The sequence below is a fragment of the Nicotiana attenuata genome, chromosome 2, assembly GCF_001879085.1.
Source record: "Nicotiana attenuata strain UT chromosome 2, NIATTr2, whole genome shotgun sequence".
NCBI classification, from domain to species: domain Eukaryota; kingdom Viridiplantae; phylum Streptophyta; class Magnoliopsida; order Solanales; family Solanaceae; genus Nicotiana; species Nicotiana attenuata.
The window spans coordinates 77,583,732-77,600,510 of NC_031990.1; the positions used below are offsets into that span (position 1 = coordinate 77,583,732).

General features: G+C 39.5%; 1 protein-coding gene across 1 annotated transcript; it reads right to left on the reverse strand.

Annotated features, from left to right (window-relative positions):
• Window positions 2,004-3,492, reverse strand: LOC109223048 (expansin-A23-like). Its single transcript, XM_019387312.1, has 2 exons — window positions 3,306-3,492; window positions 2,004-2,639 (listed from the first exon to the last, which is right to left on the reverse strand). Exons 1-2 carry the CDS (start codon window positions 3,466-3,468, stop codon window positions 2,017-2,019), a joined length of 786 nt encoding a protein of 261 aa, XP_019242857.1. The 5' UTR covers window positions 3,469-3,492; the 3' UTR covers window positions 2,004-2,016.

Below are 16,779 nucleotides of genomic sequence, written 5' to 3' on the forward strand. Positions count from 1 at the left end.
GTTTTGAGTTGAATACATGAATATATACTGATTTGAACATGGAAATTAGTGGGAAATTGTGGGGTTTTGGTAGGAAACCTAAGATTTGGTATTTTTGGATTGTTACCAGGAATTTGGGCATGAAATTGAGGATAAATTATATATTTGAGTTCGTGAGGTTATGGTAAACTTTATCTTCGAAATTTTTTAGAATCCGGGCACGTGGGCGCGAGAGCGATTTTTGTCAACTTTTCGAGCGGAGTTAGGAATTTATATAAATTGAATTGTTATAAGTATTAGGGTGTATTTTTATTGGTTTGCCCATTATTTGGCTAATTTTGGAGTACGGTGCATCGATTTGAGCCGTCGAAAGGGCGGGAAGCCGGCTATGGAACTTCGGAGCGAGGCGATTCTCCTTTCTAATCTTGTAATAGGGAATTAACCCCATAGGTGAAATAATTAAATATGTGCTCATATTTGTGGGGGCTACGTACGCACGAGGTGACGAAAGTCCGTGCGTAGCTACTATTATGTTATGTCCGGGTAGTCTATGGCCCAAAAATATGCTTTACTTGTAATATTTGAAATCTTGTTGTCAATTTAAATGCTTAAAACATATTGAACGTGTAAATAAATTTCTAAAAGGCTAGACATCGTTTTCTTGACTTTTAAAAGAGAAATTTTCTTTTCTTCGATAATTTCTCCTTGATGAATTCTTGATTGACTGATTGAATGTGTTTATCTATTGTGGAACGGGCCGAACGACCTCAGCATGATTTGCACATTCGACCCTCTGGCAGTGCACATTTTATTATTATGTTGGATCGGGCCGTACGACCTCAGCATGATTCGCGCACGCTTGTATTGCTTGCCTTGACATTTATGAATAATGATAATTACCTCTCTGGCCTGAGATAAATTGATAAATGATGAAATACAAATTTTGGAAATCTCTTATTATAAAAAGAATTGTTTACCTGCTTCATGCTTATTGAGTTTGAAATCACTTTATAAAATCCATGCTTCTACACATTTTGTTATTTATTTATTGGACCACTAGTAAGTGTCGAAGTTGTCCTCTCGTCTCTACTTCTTCGAGATTAGACGGGATACTTACTGGGTACGCGTTATTTTCGTACTCATACTATACTTGCTGTGCATTTTTGTTGCACAGGCACATGTACGTCTAGTGGCCCCGTTGGGCGCAGCGGCATGGTTGACACGGAGACTTAGGTGGGTTGCATCTCTCGAGACGACCCGCAACCAGCAGAGTCTCTTTCAGAGTATTGTAATTCTTTTCTGTCCAATTGTATTCCGGACAGTTATCGTAGTGTACTTTATTTCCTAGAAATTGCTCATGCACTTGTGACATCGGGTTCTGGGATGACTATGGGATTATTCAATATTTAAGTTGTTAAAGACATCATTATTTATTCAGTAAATTTTATTATTTATTGTTGAAATGTAAGGAAAAGAAATAATTTCAAAAATACTAAATGAGAATTTAATTAACTTCTTGGTGTTGGCTTGCCTGACAGTGGTGTCCGGCGCCATCACGACCCTAATGAATTTTAGGTCGTGACATTATGTACGTGGATAAATGAGTTCAAGCGAAATTGTGTTTATCTTTGTTTCTTAAATCTCTAGCTACACTCCCTCCGGTCTACAATAAGTGAATTTTTGGTATTTTATTGTGGTCCAAAATATCTGATTTTTCTAGATTTCAAGAAAGAATTAATTATTTTTTTCTACATTGCCCTTGGACTAAATAGTGTTGGAGTGTGTGTTAGGAGTATTTAAGTGAAGAGATAGTAAATGTTAATATTGTCAATTTCATTAGTAATTAATGTTAAAAGGTGAATTTTTAAATGTGTGAAAACAACCAAAAACTCATTTATTGTGGGCCGGAGGAAGTAATATATTACACTAAAAGCTATAGAGAATGAATGTACCAAACAGAAATTTAGAAAAAAGATTGATAAACTCTCTATTGATTAGAAAAGATTAATCATTTCCGTTTCCAGAATACATCAAGCCTCAAGGGTTAAAATTATTCTTCGCTTCAAAATTCTGACCAAATTGCCAGTTAGCAGGAACAACATTTTCAGATTGAACCCATCGGCCATCACTAGTTTGTACTTGGAAAGACAAGCTCTGTCCTACCAATTGTGCAGAAGATTGCCAATTTTGGCCCCATTTTCTCGACATAGTAATCCAACCAGTTTTAGATCCTTTGATTTTGACATTGGCCACATCTCCAACACCTCCCACATTGTAAACAAGAACAAGAACCCAATAAGGATTCCCTTTGATCTCAAACTTGATCCCTCCTTTTTTGTAGCACTTGACTCTCCTATAAACTACAGGGACAACCCCTGCTTTATATTTGGCTATTTTTAAGAACATTGGCTCTGATAAATCAAAGTGTTCTTGGGGAGGATTGCACCAAACATCTACAGTTTTTGCGTAATTTGGAGGGCAGAAATTGGTGGCTGTTATTGTAATTTTTGCACCTGCATTGCACCGTTGAGGAGCATTTACACACATTATTTCAAAGCAAGCTCCACATGTTGCCCCATTGTGAAAAAGTGCTGTGCTTAGTGCTGCTGTTTCCAAGCCATACCCTTGCTGAATTAAATTTCCATAGCCACAAGCTCCCTCTGTAATAGTATCCAAGTGTTCGTTAATATGTATATTGTGAGCCAACTAAACCATGCAAACTTTTTTTTGGGTACGTTGGAAATATTAAATAACAACAATAAACTCAGTGTAATCCCACGTGTGGGGTCTGGGAAGGGTAGTGTATACGTAGACCTTATCATAACCTTGTGAAGGTAAAGAGACTGCTTCCGATAAACCCTCGACTCAGGGGTTGGAAATATTAAATAGAACTACTAAAATCTCTCATAAGCTACATTGCTTAAATCTGCCAAGACAAAAGCTCCATATCTTTGATCTCCATTCCCACACTACAAAGTTGCATATGTGAAAATGTTCTTGTAACACCATCTTTTTCTATTCATTCATTTAATTCAATCTTTCATATGAGTCCATAGTAATTTTTCACTTCCTCGTGTGTGACCAGAACACTAGCCTATCATTAATAGAGGCATTTCATCAACTGAGCAAGCTTCGCTCTCGTTTCTCGATTTTTTTAGATGGAAAATTTATTTCATTTCCAAAAAAAAGAAAAGAAAATTATAATTGTGAAATTGAAGCTCATGCCATCCATCTCATGGTTTGGAGATCATTTGGCTTTTATAACTATAATACTAATATTTTTAGTGTAAATATTGTAACATAAGTATTGTACAAGTATAACTTACGCATAGTTTCGCCACCGGTTTTGTCTCCATAAAATGTAGCACGAGCATTTCTCCATCCATCGCTATTCAAAGCTCCTTCAACCTGTTTACTTTCAAATGCTACAACTATAAAACTAGCTAAAATGGTGATGACCAAACATAAAAAAGTTTGATGTTTTGCCATTTTAGGCTTATCAATCTTTCTCTAAATTAGTTTCAACTCTGTGGTTGATTTGCCTGGATAATAGAGTGCTTTGGCGTGAAATTTATAGCCAAAATCTTTGCCATGGAATAAGGATAATCCCAATAGAGAGATTACAATTGTTGTTGTAAAATTTGACATAACGGAATGATTAATTTCGCAAATTAATGCAATAATTTAGTCATTTGCTATTATAGTAGATTGCAGCAATTTAGCTTGTCTTCCCAGTTAGTCGGGATTTGCTTTTACGTGCATATAATTAGGCAGTCTGCATCAGCTTTGCTAAAGATAAATGGGGTTAAGTTACTTCATTTGTCTTATATTTTAATGAGAAATTGGTTAGCACTGCATGTTTGGATTATTGTTATGTATCGTTTCATAATGTATCGTATTGTATTGTATCGTCTTGATGTATACAACGTTTGGATAGATTGTTGTCACGACCTAAACCGATGGGTCGCGACGGGCACCCGGTACATTACTCAACCGAGTATCAATGTAACGTATCTTTCGTATCATACTATCAAAGTAAATGAACTAGAAAGACTATCATGAGATAACTAGAATAAAGCATGAGGGAATACTCGACATAGGATGACCCAACATGATACACCGACTTGTACATATGACGTACAGGCCTATAAGGCCGGCATGATCCTTTATATACTCAAAACATAGGCCGACAAGGCCATACAAGTATCCATATACCTGACATCTGTCTAGAAGCCTGTAAGAGTAGATAAATATTATAAAGTTCGGGACAGAGCCCCGCCATACCAATCAATACATGTCCAAATCATACTGATCAAATAAGCAACTTCGGAGCAAATTGAGCGCACCAACACCTTCCGCTGAGCTAATAGGCTATTTGGAGGACTCTCAACCTGTCTATCGGGACCTGCGGGCATGAAACGCAGCGTCCCCAGGCAAAAGGGACGTCAGTACAAATAAAGTACTGAGTATGTAAGGTACGAAAGCAGTATATAATAGACATGAAGAAACATGGAGGAAAAGACTCAACCTGTAAGTCTGAATAGCTCTGTGAATCATGAGACATTTATAATGTCATGCATATGCCTATAAATGTTATATCATGCATAGGTATATGCGTGCATAACATCATCAAGTCTCTGAGAGCATCCCATCATATCATCTCGGCCACTGTGGGCAAAATCATCAATGTATACCACCTGATCAGGTGGTGGTGCGTATATAGTGCCATAACCTTTTCCCATATCCCATATACATATAATATAAGCGTATATAACGCCAACTGGTCATGGGTTAATGTACATGTAAATATAAATGTAATGCATGAGAAGTAAGTCAATAATATCTCTCGGAATGTAATAAGATCATTATGCCTTCGATTAATATCATGAAATAAACTTTATCAACTTACGTATTTTCTGAGACCCATGAATAGATGATATAATAATAGGACACATGGAATCAAGAACATAGGCACCCCTAGTATTTCTATGAATAGTATCATATGAAAGTTGTGCATTTGCTCGTTTCGTTTGTATCATATGGATCATGCCAAAAAGAAAGAAGGGATAGCCTTAACATACCTTACTTGATTAATTTATCAAACACTTTTACTTGAGCTTGCCAAGAACAATTTTTGCTCCTTCTAAATATTTGAACAAGAATTAAGCACTTCTTATGATCATGTCATATTTCATGTTGCTGAACATATGAAGTATCATGTGTGTATGTTTTTGCTATGTTTTTAAAGTAAAAGAATACCCAACAATAGAAGGAAAGATTGCAACATTCTTTCTATATTTCAAATTTACAAAGAAGAATAACATGAAGGTTTAAGGGATATGTCTTGCATTTCCACATGTAAACAAGGCACATTAAGTGCTTATGACTCATATATGCATATTGGTTCCACCCTTGGCCAACTTAATGCCATGTGGCAGCCCACTAAAAATTCTTATCCACTTAATCCTATTTAATACCATAATTATTTTCTTATTTTCTCACATTATTTCCATAATTAATCAATCATTCACATTATTAATTCTAGCACATAATTTACTTAAATACTAATATACTTCATATATCTTACTGTCATGGTTATGTGGTACCTTGTATGACACTAGTCCATAAATACGGGGTATTATAGCTTGGACCGTATTTTATCTCAAATTGACAATCTTTAACGAAACTTATTTTCTTTGATTTGTTTACCCTCTAACCTTCACGGTACTTACTTATCACCTGTTATAAATAGCATAACGTATAACCTCAAAGTAATCTTGTTCTTGAACTGATGTCAATTATCTTAAGACAAATCCAACGTATAATAATACGGGGTGTAATATTATTCCCCCCTTTGAAACATTCGCCCTCGAATGTTGACTGATGCACTTATCGGTCTCCTAACCGGATAGCTCTTACGAATGGTTTTGATATCGTCCTTGCTATTTAGGCAACTGTTCTGTGAATAAATCCAAAGTCCAGAGCATTCCCACCTTTAGGCCTCTTTCTCACAGCACGGCCTGTGGTCGAAATTCTTCCAATCTCGTAACTATTGCTACCTTCTATCATGCAGTCTATACGACTTTGTCCTTGTATGTGCGCTTATGCGACTCTTCTCTCCCTTTTTCCTTCAGCCTTTCGCCAATCTCTAGGCCTCACTTTGTGAACATATATAGAATTATGACAAGCTATCCCTCTGGGCGTCTATGGCTTTACTACATCTAAGTAGGACATACTATACCATAACTCGTACTTCAGTTTATTGTTACTGAGGTCTGCTACCAAACTCCAGGTTACTCTTGTTGCGTATCCTATATGCATAAATCTATTCCTTTAATGCATCCTCATTACTGTTCATCTTAAGAATGTCGACCTAATCTTATCTCATACTTTGTAACTTTTATCTATCTATTTTTGATTCACCTCAATGTTGATTTATTATCTACCACTGATAACTTGACCTCTTATGTAAGATTGCCACTAGGGCTCACGTCTCATCGGTGAACATCTGAAGTGATTAGACTGATCCACCTAGGGGCGATACTATACTTCCATAAATATATTTCATAGCATCCCCATGTGATTCATCTTATATGGGTATTTTAATCCAGTACAATTCATGAAATCCCCCTTTTTTTCTTCAAATCATTACTCAATCAAAGACCCAAATGTCATCCTTTATCTATCACGCAACATTCTGTCTCTTCTAAATGCTATTAGTCTTAGACTCTTTTGAGTTCATTCAGGCTATACTGAATTTTCTATGACTTAGAGAAACCATCAATTCTCTTGTTTTCATGGGCTTAATCCCGAGGATTTATCCATTCTCGTCACCTTCTCACTCACATTTTCTTATCCTTACTCTTGTCTTCCTAAAATCTTGTCGCTCCATCATACTTTAGCTTGATATCTATTTATACTAGTCGCAACCTTCCTTCAACTTGCTTGCACCATAGATTTTCTTATGTAATTTTGGAACATCAAGGAGACATCACATCATCTCTGACTCTCCTTTACTCTCTTAACTTGACCTCTCGGTACCTAGAAACCATAGGCTGGAAGATATGCCATTGACAATGCACTTAACTATCTCGTACGTTGTTCTCCTTTACCTTACTTACCTTAAAATCTAACATCACATCTTCTATCTCTTTCATAACCTCCCTTCCACATAGGTATAATTCACATCCACAACTTGAAGCTCCATTATAATACTTGCACCTCTAGTGCAAACACAATCCGGTGGGAGCTTCATACTGATTTCGTATGAGACTGATACTCTTCTAACTAGCTTTATCATAGAGCCATTATAGAATATGGTTGTTGTACTATCTCTCTTGTACCTCTGATATTAAGAGTGATTCTGCAATGTTCTCAATCACGATTTCTATAATTTTCTAGGTCCGATAAACAGACTCTTGATTTACTTAGTTGATGTAACTCTTTAGTTTTCTCTTCCCTCTGATCAGCCTCTATGTAGGATTAAGCTATCTTTCGATATGCGACTCATGGTATTAGTTATTACTTTAGCCTTTCATGGTTGCTATGGAATATCCACGATAGAATCTTCTAACAATTCAATCCTTTGTCTATTGACCTGGACTCAATTCTTTCTTTTAACTTATACCGGAGTCTTCTACGACTGTATGAATGTCAACATGTGTCACGACCAAAAACCTAACCCGTCGTGATGGAACCTATCATGGTACTAGGCAAGCCAACATTTTCAAAAAATACTCGATATTTCATAGAAGATAAACCAAACTCTTTTTCATAATAGAGTTTTCATAAAAAAGCATGAGTTAAACTCGAAATAAAATGCGGAAAGATAGCCCAAACATCGGGGTGTCACTAAATCATGAGCAACTAGACCTCCAGTCTAAGAAAAACACAGTGTTTACAATAGTCTGAGTCAAAATGCCAATACAAAAAAGAAAAGATAACAAGAAAGGAGAGACAAGGACTGCGGACGCCGGCAACTACCTCGTAAGTCTCCGATACTCAACCACACACGAGATCAATATCCACCGTACCCGAAAACACCCGGATCTACACATGAGGTGCAGGGAGTAACATGAGCACATCCAACTCAATAAGCAATAATAATAAATAAGGAACTGAAGATAGTGAAGAGATACACAGTTAAAGTTTATTTTCAGTAATTTCAGCAAAGAATAGACATGCATTCAAATCCGGTAGTTTAAGTCAAATCAGTTTTATACAGTTCAAGTTCAAGTAAACCAGATATAAAGTCTTTCAGAAATTTCACAACAATGACAGATAGCAACTAAGTGCAACAACAACAAATGAAAGCAAGTACAGCCTCTCAGGGCAACTGTCACTCAACTCATCTCCACATCTCAATCACTTGGCTCTTAACCCTCAGTACTCACAATCAATAGGTACCTGCGCTCACTAGGGATGTGTAGACTCCGGAGGGGCTCCTACAGCCCAAGATCTATAATCCGCACAGACAACTCACGTGCTATAATATCGAATCAAGATCCGCACGGACAACTCACGTGCTATAATATCAAATCAAGATCCATACGGACAACTCACGTTCTGCATGGACAACCCACGTGCTATGGTATCAATGTCTTACCATCAGGCCCTAGGCCTCACTCAGTCATCAACCTCCCTAGTCTTTCGGGCTCTCAGAAATCATATAAATCAGCCCAAACAGAGATAATAACATGTATTAACAAGGATTAAGAAGAGATGGAGGTATGGTAGGCAAGTAAAATCATGACCGAGCACAAGACAACAAAAACAGCTAATTCAACAAGTACACGACCTAAGTGGGTCCCAACAGTGACTTCATATAGCCTAAGCAAGATTTGTAGCATGGATTTTAGTCCAATTTCTGTAACATTGAGAGAAATATATAGCTAATAGCAAGTTACCGCAATTTATGGTTCACGGAACGGACCAAGTCACAATTCCCACGATGCACGCCCACACGCTCGTCACCTAGCATGTGCGTCACCTCCAAAAATAATCACATAGCACAACATCCAGGATTTCATACCCTCAGGATCAGATTTAAAATTGTTACTTACCTTAAACCGCATAATTCTTTATTCTGCTATGCTTTTGCCTCACGAATCAGCCTCCAAACGCCTCAAATATAGCCATAATTAATTCAATTCAGTCAATACAAATTATAGGAATTAAATTCCATAAGGAAATACTAATTTTCCAATAGAATTTGAAATTTAACTCAAAAATTGCCCCTGGAGCCCACGTCTTGGAACCCAATAAAAGTTACAAAATATGAATGCCCATTCAACCACGAGTCCAACCATACCAAATTTACCAAATTCCGACATCAACTCGACCTCCAAATCTTAAAATTCATTATTTGAAAGATTTTGTAAAATCCCAATTTCTTCCATTTGATTCACTAATAATTGATGAAAATAACCGTAGAATCATGAAATATAGTTACTTTCGGGTATAGAAAACTTACCCCAGTCAAAGTCGTGAAGAAATCCTCAAAATCGCCCAAAAACCGAGCTCCAAAAATCCTAATCGAAAATGAAGAGATGACAGATTTTTAATCCTTAAGTTTCTGCCCAGGTTCACATTTGCAGACTAAGACTTCGCATTTGGTAATGAACAGTAGCCTCCCATCAATAGTGTTCGCAATTGCGATAAATTGTTCGCAATTGCGAACTTCACTAAAATCCAAAAATCATCGCAATTGGGATAAATTTTTTCGCAATTGCGAGTGAACAGTAACCTCCTGTAACGACCCGACCGGTCGTTTCGAGAGTTATAGCCTCGTTCCCCCATTTCCTGCTTCTTTTGTATTCTACAGCTATATGATATGTCGGGTTAGTTGGTTCGGGTCCTGAGTAGTTTCGGAGTGAATTGAGACACATAGTCTCTTATTTGGAAACTTAAGTTGGAAAAGTTGACCGGAAGTTGACTTATCTGTAAACAACCTCAGAATTTAATTTTTATGGTTCTATTAGCTCCGTTAGGTGATTTTGGACTCAGGAGCGCATACGGAATGTGATTTGGAGGTCCGTGGTAGAATTAGGCTTGATTTGGCAAAAGTTAGAATTTTGGCAATCTTGGCCGGCAGTGGAAATTTTGATATCGGGGTCGGATTGGATTTCCAAAAGTTGGAGTAGGTTTGTGGTGTCATTTTTTACTTGTGTACACAATCTGAGGTTATTCGGACGTGGTTTGATAGGTGTAAACATTGTTTGTGGAATTCGAAAGTTTGGAAAATCTTAGGCATGAATTCGGGGGTAATTTGGTGTTCTGATGTTGTTTTGAGTTATTCGAAGGTTTGACTAAGTTTGTATCGGGTTATAAGACCTTTTGGTATGTTTGATTGTGGTCCCGAGGACCTCAGAGTGATTTCAGACTAGTTATCGGATTGTTTTGAGTTGAAAAAGTGCAGCCAAAGCTGCTGGTTCTAGTGTTTCCACACCTGCGGTGGGGAGCCCGCAGGTGCGAGCCCGCAGAAGAGAAGGAGGAGCAGCAGAAGTGGCCAAGGACGAGCTGGGCAGGAGCCGTAGGGGTGAAGATGTTCCCGCACCTGCGAGGATCGCAGATGCGTACAGCTGGGCACAGGTGTGAGACGGAGCCGCAGGTGTGATGGATTTCCACACCTGCGAAGGACGCAGATGCGGTCTTGAGGCCGCAGGAGTGAGGTCAGGATTTTAAGTGAAATTCGCTCCTGCGATGGAAATTTCGCAGGTGCAGCATCACAGAAGCGATCAATGGACCGCAAGTGCAGTGGCAGAAAAGCACCAGCTCGAGGTTTTGTCTTTCACTTTCAATTTTGGACTTGAGGAACTCGAGAGAGAGGCGAATTTTCGAAGGTTTTCAAGGACCAACGCTGGGGTAAGTTATTCTAATCCATAATGGTATAAATTTCGTGAATCCATTGCTTTATTCATCACCTCATTAGGGATTTGAGTTGGAAATTTTGGGATTTAGGGCTTGTGAATTGGAGAGTGGATTTTGGGGGTTTGAGTGACCAAATGAGGTCGGGTTTTGTTAAATTTGGTATGGTTAGACTCGTGAGTGAATGGGCTTTCAGGTTTTGTGACTTTTGTTGGATTTTAAGATGTGGGCCCGGGGGCCGGGTTTGAGTCGATTTCGAATTTTGACTCTATTTTTGGTAGTTTTCTTGTGAAATTGATCCCTTTATCCTATATTGATTGTATTGTATTACTTGTGGATAGATTCGGGACGTTCGGAGGCCGACTCGTGAGGCAAGGGCATTTTGGAGTAGAGATTCATTTGGATTGAGGTAAGTAACAGTTATAAATCTGGTTCTGAGGTATGAAACCCCGAATTTTGTGTTGTGTGACTATTTTGGAGGTGATGCACATGCTAGGTGACGTGCGTGTGGGCGTGCACCGAGAGGGATTGTGACTTGGTCCATCCCGTGAGACTGTTGAATCGAATAGTTTACAGTTTGCTACATGTCCCCTCTATTTCATGGAAATCGATTGTACTTCATGTTAGAAATCATGTTTTAGGCCCTATGATATCACTGCTCGGACCCGTAGAGGTCGTGTATGATTGGCTCCGACCCTGTACCACTATAAAATGGCAAGAGTGGTCGATGCAACTTTTACCCGAAAGGTCGGGATCGATATCCACAAGGAGCTAATATTGGTTGGGAGTTGGGTTTCTATCCAATCTAGCTATGCGTGTTGCTCTTAATTGCACTTCTAAACATGTTTGGATTTGTTTCTATTCTACTATTAATGCTAATAATTGCTGAAAATAATCTAAGTACAATATTTTTGAAGGGTTTTTTTTCAATTGATAAAAAACACTAGGGAAGTGACTTACACCTAGGCGAGTATCTAATGGGGTCTAAAAGTTAGGACAAGATTGTTATAATTGGGATCATGATGTAACCTTTGCACATAATTACTCATACCTCTCGGTAGTTTGAGTGACTTTGCCCTAATTGGCTTTCTCAAGCCCAATTGGGTGTTCAAACAATGCAAGCAAAATTGGCTCAAGTTGGGTATTACTATCTCTAGGTTTAACCCTTTAATTGGGGCTATCAATCTCTTGAATACACCCCAATTCCTTGTTAGCCTGAATTTCCTAGACTTAGTCTCTCTTTCTCAAGAAGAGTCTAAGTCATAAAGGCACGAATCTGTATTGCAACCACCAATTCAACAATTAAAGAATGAATCAAGCTAAATATCATAAACCATAAACAATTAAGCCCTAAAATTGAAGACCCATTAAATACCCACACTAGAGTTGGGTCACAACCCTAACTAATGGATTTAGCTACTCATAATCAAGGTAGAAATCAAAGATGGAGATGAAATATAAGCCATAAAAGTTGATTACAAGAATAAAATCTAAGTTTAATAGCTAAAGCTGCTCTAAAATTACTCTAAGTAGTAAAATACGGTTGTTCACGAGCTCCTCAAAACAAAAGATGACCAAAGAATATGAAAAAGAACTATTTATACACAGCTGAAATTTCTCGAAAAAATACCCCTATGGATGTTCCGCTGTCAGCAAAATAATAAGCACCTCAGCGTAAGGATTTCCGCGGCCGCGCAAAACAAGCGCGGATCGCGTTTCTTCACTTTTGTGCTTGGTTTTGAACTTGAATTCGCAGACATTGTAAAAGATACCACCTCAGCATTGGCCTCAACCGCCGCCGTGCAATTTGGACGCGGACCGCACTTCTCAGATAGGCTCACTTTGCAGGGTCTCTGAACCTTGATTCGCCGCTCTCAGCAAAATTTCCACCGCGGCCGCGTCAGGTATTTCGCGGCCGCACTTTTTCTTCGCGCCTAGCGGTCTCTGTTGCACCCAAAATACCTTCTCTGAACCTTAATTTCGCGGACCGTGTAATAGTGGCTGCCTCAGCGGTGGATCTTCCGTGGCTGCTTTTTTCCTTCGCGGTCAGCGCTTTCATCTCAGCTTTGGACTTGTGCAATTTTAACTCCTTCATGCGTTGATTTTTTCTTTCTTGCCTCATTTTGACCAAACCCTGCACACAAGCACAATAAGTCAGCTTTCAAGAATACTTTTACACATTTTTTATCCAAACCCAAGCAAAGAGAGCATAAGATAGGCTAAAATCCATAGTTATCAACTCCCCCAAACTTAGGCTTTTGCTTGTCCTCAAGCAAACAAAGTAAATCCCACCTCCTAAAGATGAAAGAAAGGAAAATTTTAGCTGTCCTAAGGTGTCTTCATCAAGCATTAATTGGGACTAACAATTACCCTCAACTCAAATGCATTACTAACAAACACACAACCTTTTTAGTATGATAGCCCCAGTGCGACACAAAAGCATCAAGAGTTGACTTAACTCATCAAGGAAACTCTTTCTACTACATAGGTCATTGTGGAACCCAAACTCTTGATCCTCTACAAGCAAACCTCACTTTATATTGTAGCACTCAGAGCAAAGATTGTGGAAAAGAACGCTCATCTCTCTCAAAGGAAGGTCACAAGTCTGGCTCTAAGTACCATAAGCTTGCCCCTTCTGTGAATCACCACTAATGTAAGCTCACTCAACTCGAAATCAAATAGGGCTTTTGTGGGAATGTAATGAAGTCTTTGGTTCGAGGTAGGATATATCGGTCTATGAAGGTTTCATCTTTCCTTAAGCACTTCATTTTTTTCATTTCGGCTCACATTTTCTTGACTCTTTGAGTCATTTTCTTCTTCCTTAGGGGACTAGAGAGACACATTGTCACTCTTTCTTGTTCATGTCAATCCTTTTTCTCCTTTCTAATCATTCCAAGCCTTTCATCATTGCTTTTTATTGAATCCCTTCATTTTTTCTATGTTATTCACTTTCTTTTTTGACATTTTGGCTTTTCTTTCTTTTTCTTTTGCCTTCCCTTTTCTTCATTTTGTACCTTTTATCACTTTTGCATTCCTCGTCTCTCCCCCCAAACATATGCTTTTGCCAATTGTGCTAAGGAAAGATTGGGTGCCAAATGAGGGTCATTTTAGAATGGATAAAGGTTTGTATCGTGGTGATTGAAAGAACAAGGGCTTCGGCTCAACGGGGTTGACTAGGGATATCATATTTGGTTGGCTATGGATGCTTTCAAGTTTCAATTTGGATCAAGGAGATTCTATAATCATATCTCAAGTCGAGCTACACTTAGAATTTCGCCTAGACACACATCCAGGGCAAGTTCTAGACTTATTGGTACGGGACTTGGACTTTGCAAATCAATACCTCACCTCACAAGTTGTTGGATTGCTAAAGAGACAGAGTCGAGGGCCCACAACAACCCTAGATAAGATTGAGCAACACAAATGGCTCCAAGAAGCCACTCGATGATTGTTTAGTCAACACAAGAGTCTAAAGGTCGCAACTAGCACCATTCCTTGCAAATCAATTTGTTTCTAACCATAAGGTCAAAGGTAAATATGCTAGGCCCAAGTGAAGCTTTGCCTGAGTCACTTTTATTCATTAATACTATTTACACCAAAACATAAAGAAAAACGAACTCAAACCCTTAAGAAGGTTGTCACGCCATCCCTCATCAGGAAGAGCCACCCGGTTGACACAAATTCCACATTTGAAAAGAACCGTGGCATTAAGAAAACCAAAGGCTTATTGATCATGAAACTTGTAAAAGTAAGAAGCTACCAACTGAAAAAGAAGCTACTAAATGAAATAAGAAGTTATGCTATTAATGAAAATTGCAAAAGAAGTTATAAAGTAAAATATTGTAAGTAAACTAAATATGTACAATAGGGGATTGAGACGAATATACATAAAAGGGGAATGAATATATACATGGAAGAGTAACTTTCTATACATACCAAAAGTAAAAAGTACGAAAATAAAGGAAAATAGTATCAAGGTTATTACAAACCAAATATCCAGATCATCATCAAAGTAAGCCCCCCCCCCCCCACCCAAATAAAAAGTAGCATTGTCCTCAATGCTATCAACAAAAATAGAGTAGGAGAAGAGTAGAGAGTAAAGAAAACTCCCTATGGTGCCTTTGTCTGCATGGGGTCACTGGATGGGTCCTGTGGCTGGCCTAAGTCACCTCCCTCGGGGTCCTCCAGCTCAATCTCCAGATCCTCAATCTGGGGGATTACCCTTCTCCTCACGGGTTCTCTATCACCCTCCTGCTCTGGTGCCTGTGCTGCCTGAGCTGCTGGGACTAGCTCCTCCAACAGTAAGTCCAATGGAATGTCTCCAGCTAATCTAATCTTCTCAACCTCCCTGCTCAGCAGCTTCACTGACTCCTTTGAGGTCCGAGTCTTCTTCAGCTTCTTCGTTTGCTTGCCCAGGTCCTTAATTGCTTTTCCTTGAGCCTCCAAAGCATCCGTGATTATTTTCTGGTTATCTAGGAGCTTCTTCTGGTTGTCCAGATTCCTCTACTGAAGCAGGCACCTGGGCTGTGCTGGAACTAACTAAGCTGCCACTGTGCTGGATAGGACAAACAGCTTTGTTGTAGCTGCCTGCATCCAGTTGTTAATGCTGGATAGAGTCTGGTTAATCCTCAGTGCAGTGAGAGGGTATGTTGATGAAGAAGGCACTAAAGTTAGAATAGAGGAAGATGGTCCGGAGGAAGGCTGTGACATGCAGTGGAAGGCTCAGAACCAGTGGCTACCACAGTTAGCTCTTCAGGCTGGCCAGTAGAAGTTGTGGCTTTGCCCTTGGACTTGGGGTTGTCCGGACCCTGTAGGCTATACCATGAAAATGGCCTCTTTGGTTTCACTTTGGTGTCAAAATCCCTTCCTTCTACTTCTTGATCCTCTAAGTACATAGTGAGGAAGTTTGGGAAAGGAAATGAGCTCTCATTCTTTCCAACCACTCTGGTAATCACCTTGGCCATAATGTTCCCAACATTGATCGGGTACCTCGCCATGATAGCACCCACAATAAGAGCCCGGGAAAGCGGCATATCACTGTCATGCGTAGTAGGGTCTAACTGGCTGCACACAAAAGTAGCCCATCCCTTTGCTTCGAAGCTCAAAGTGTTCCTGTAGATCGGTGCCCCAGGTGTCAACCAAGCTGGAGTAGTCCCGGGAATAGAAATCACCGATGCAAGCCAAGGGCGGGCTAACTCATCCATAGCCACCTTCTCTAGATACATGGACTCATCCTCATCATTAAACCCAGCATAGTCATTCAGCGTCTTGCCATCAAATCTAATCTTCAGGTTCCGTACCTTGGTCACATAGGTGCCCTTTTTTATGTGGGCTACATTGGCATAGAACTCTTTGACTAAATATTCATTGGCCTCTGACAGCTTTCTTGTGAAGAACTTCCACCCCACTTTTTCATCGAATTGCCTCTTCACATTAGGGTTGTGGGGTAGAAGATCCCTTTTTATGAATTCCCTCTCGAGGGTGAGAGACCTCTGCAGCCACCATTCACGGAATTTGTGATAGGCTTTCTCACTTACGAATCGTTGTTGCCACACTAGTGGGTTCCTTGATCTCTCTAACCCCCCTGCCTGGGTGTCACCACCTCTCCCGTCATCAGGGATCTCAGCATCTACATCAATAGGGTTCATTGGTGGGGCCAAAGGTGTGGCAGGTGGAGAGGCTGATGCTGAAGACTCACTACTCTCCTCTGAGCCATCGGACGACTCAAAAGAAGCAGGGGGTGTAGGTTCATCTCTCAACTGAAATTTCTCCGAAAAGTCTGTAGGGACGTGGGTTGGCACTGAGTCTCCTTCCGAAACTTCCCGGGAAGGGACATATTCACTGCCTACAGAATGGGATGCGGCTCTGTCCGCAGCTTTGATGGTCTTTCACAACTTTCCAATTGATTGTTGTACTGCTGGGGTAACTTGACCC

Excerpts from the sequence above, each read along its gene's own strand:
- LOC109223048 (XM_019387312.1), bottom strand. The coding sequence starts at position 3,468 with ATGGCAAAACATCAAACTTTTTTATGTTTGGTCATCACCATTTTAGCT. Across the intron at positions 2,640-3,305 it reads AACCGGTGGCGAAACTATGC|AGGGAGCTTGTGGCTATGGA; the intron begins GTAAGTTATACT and ends ATACTATTACAG.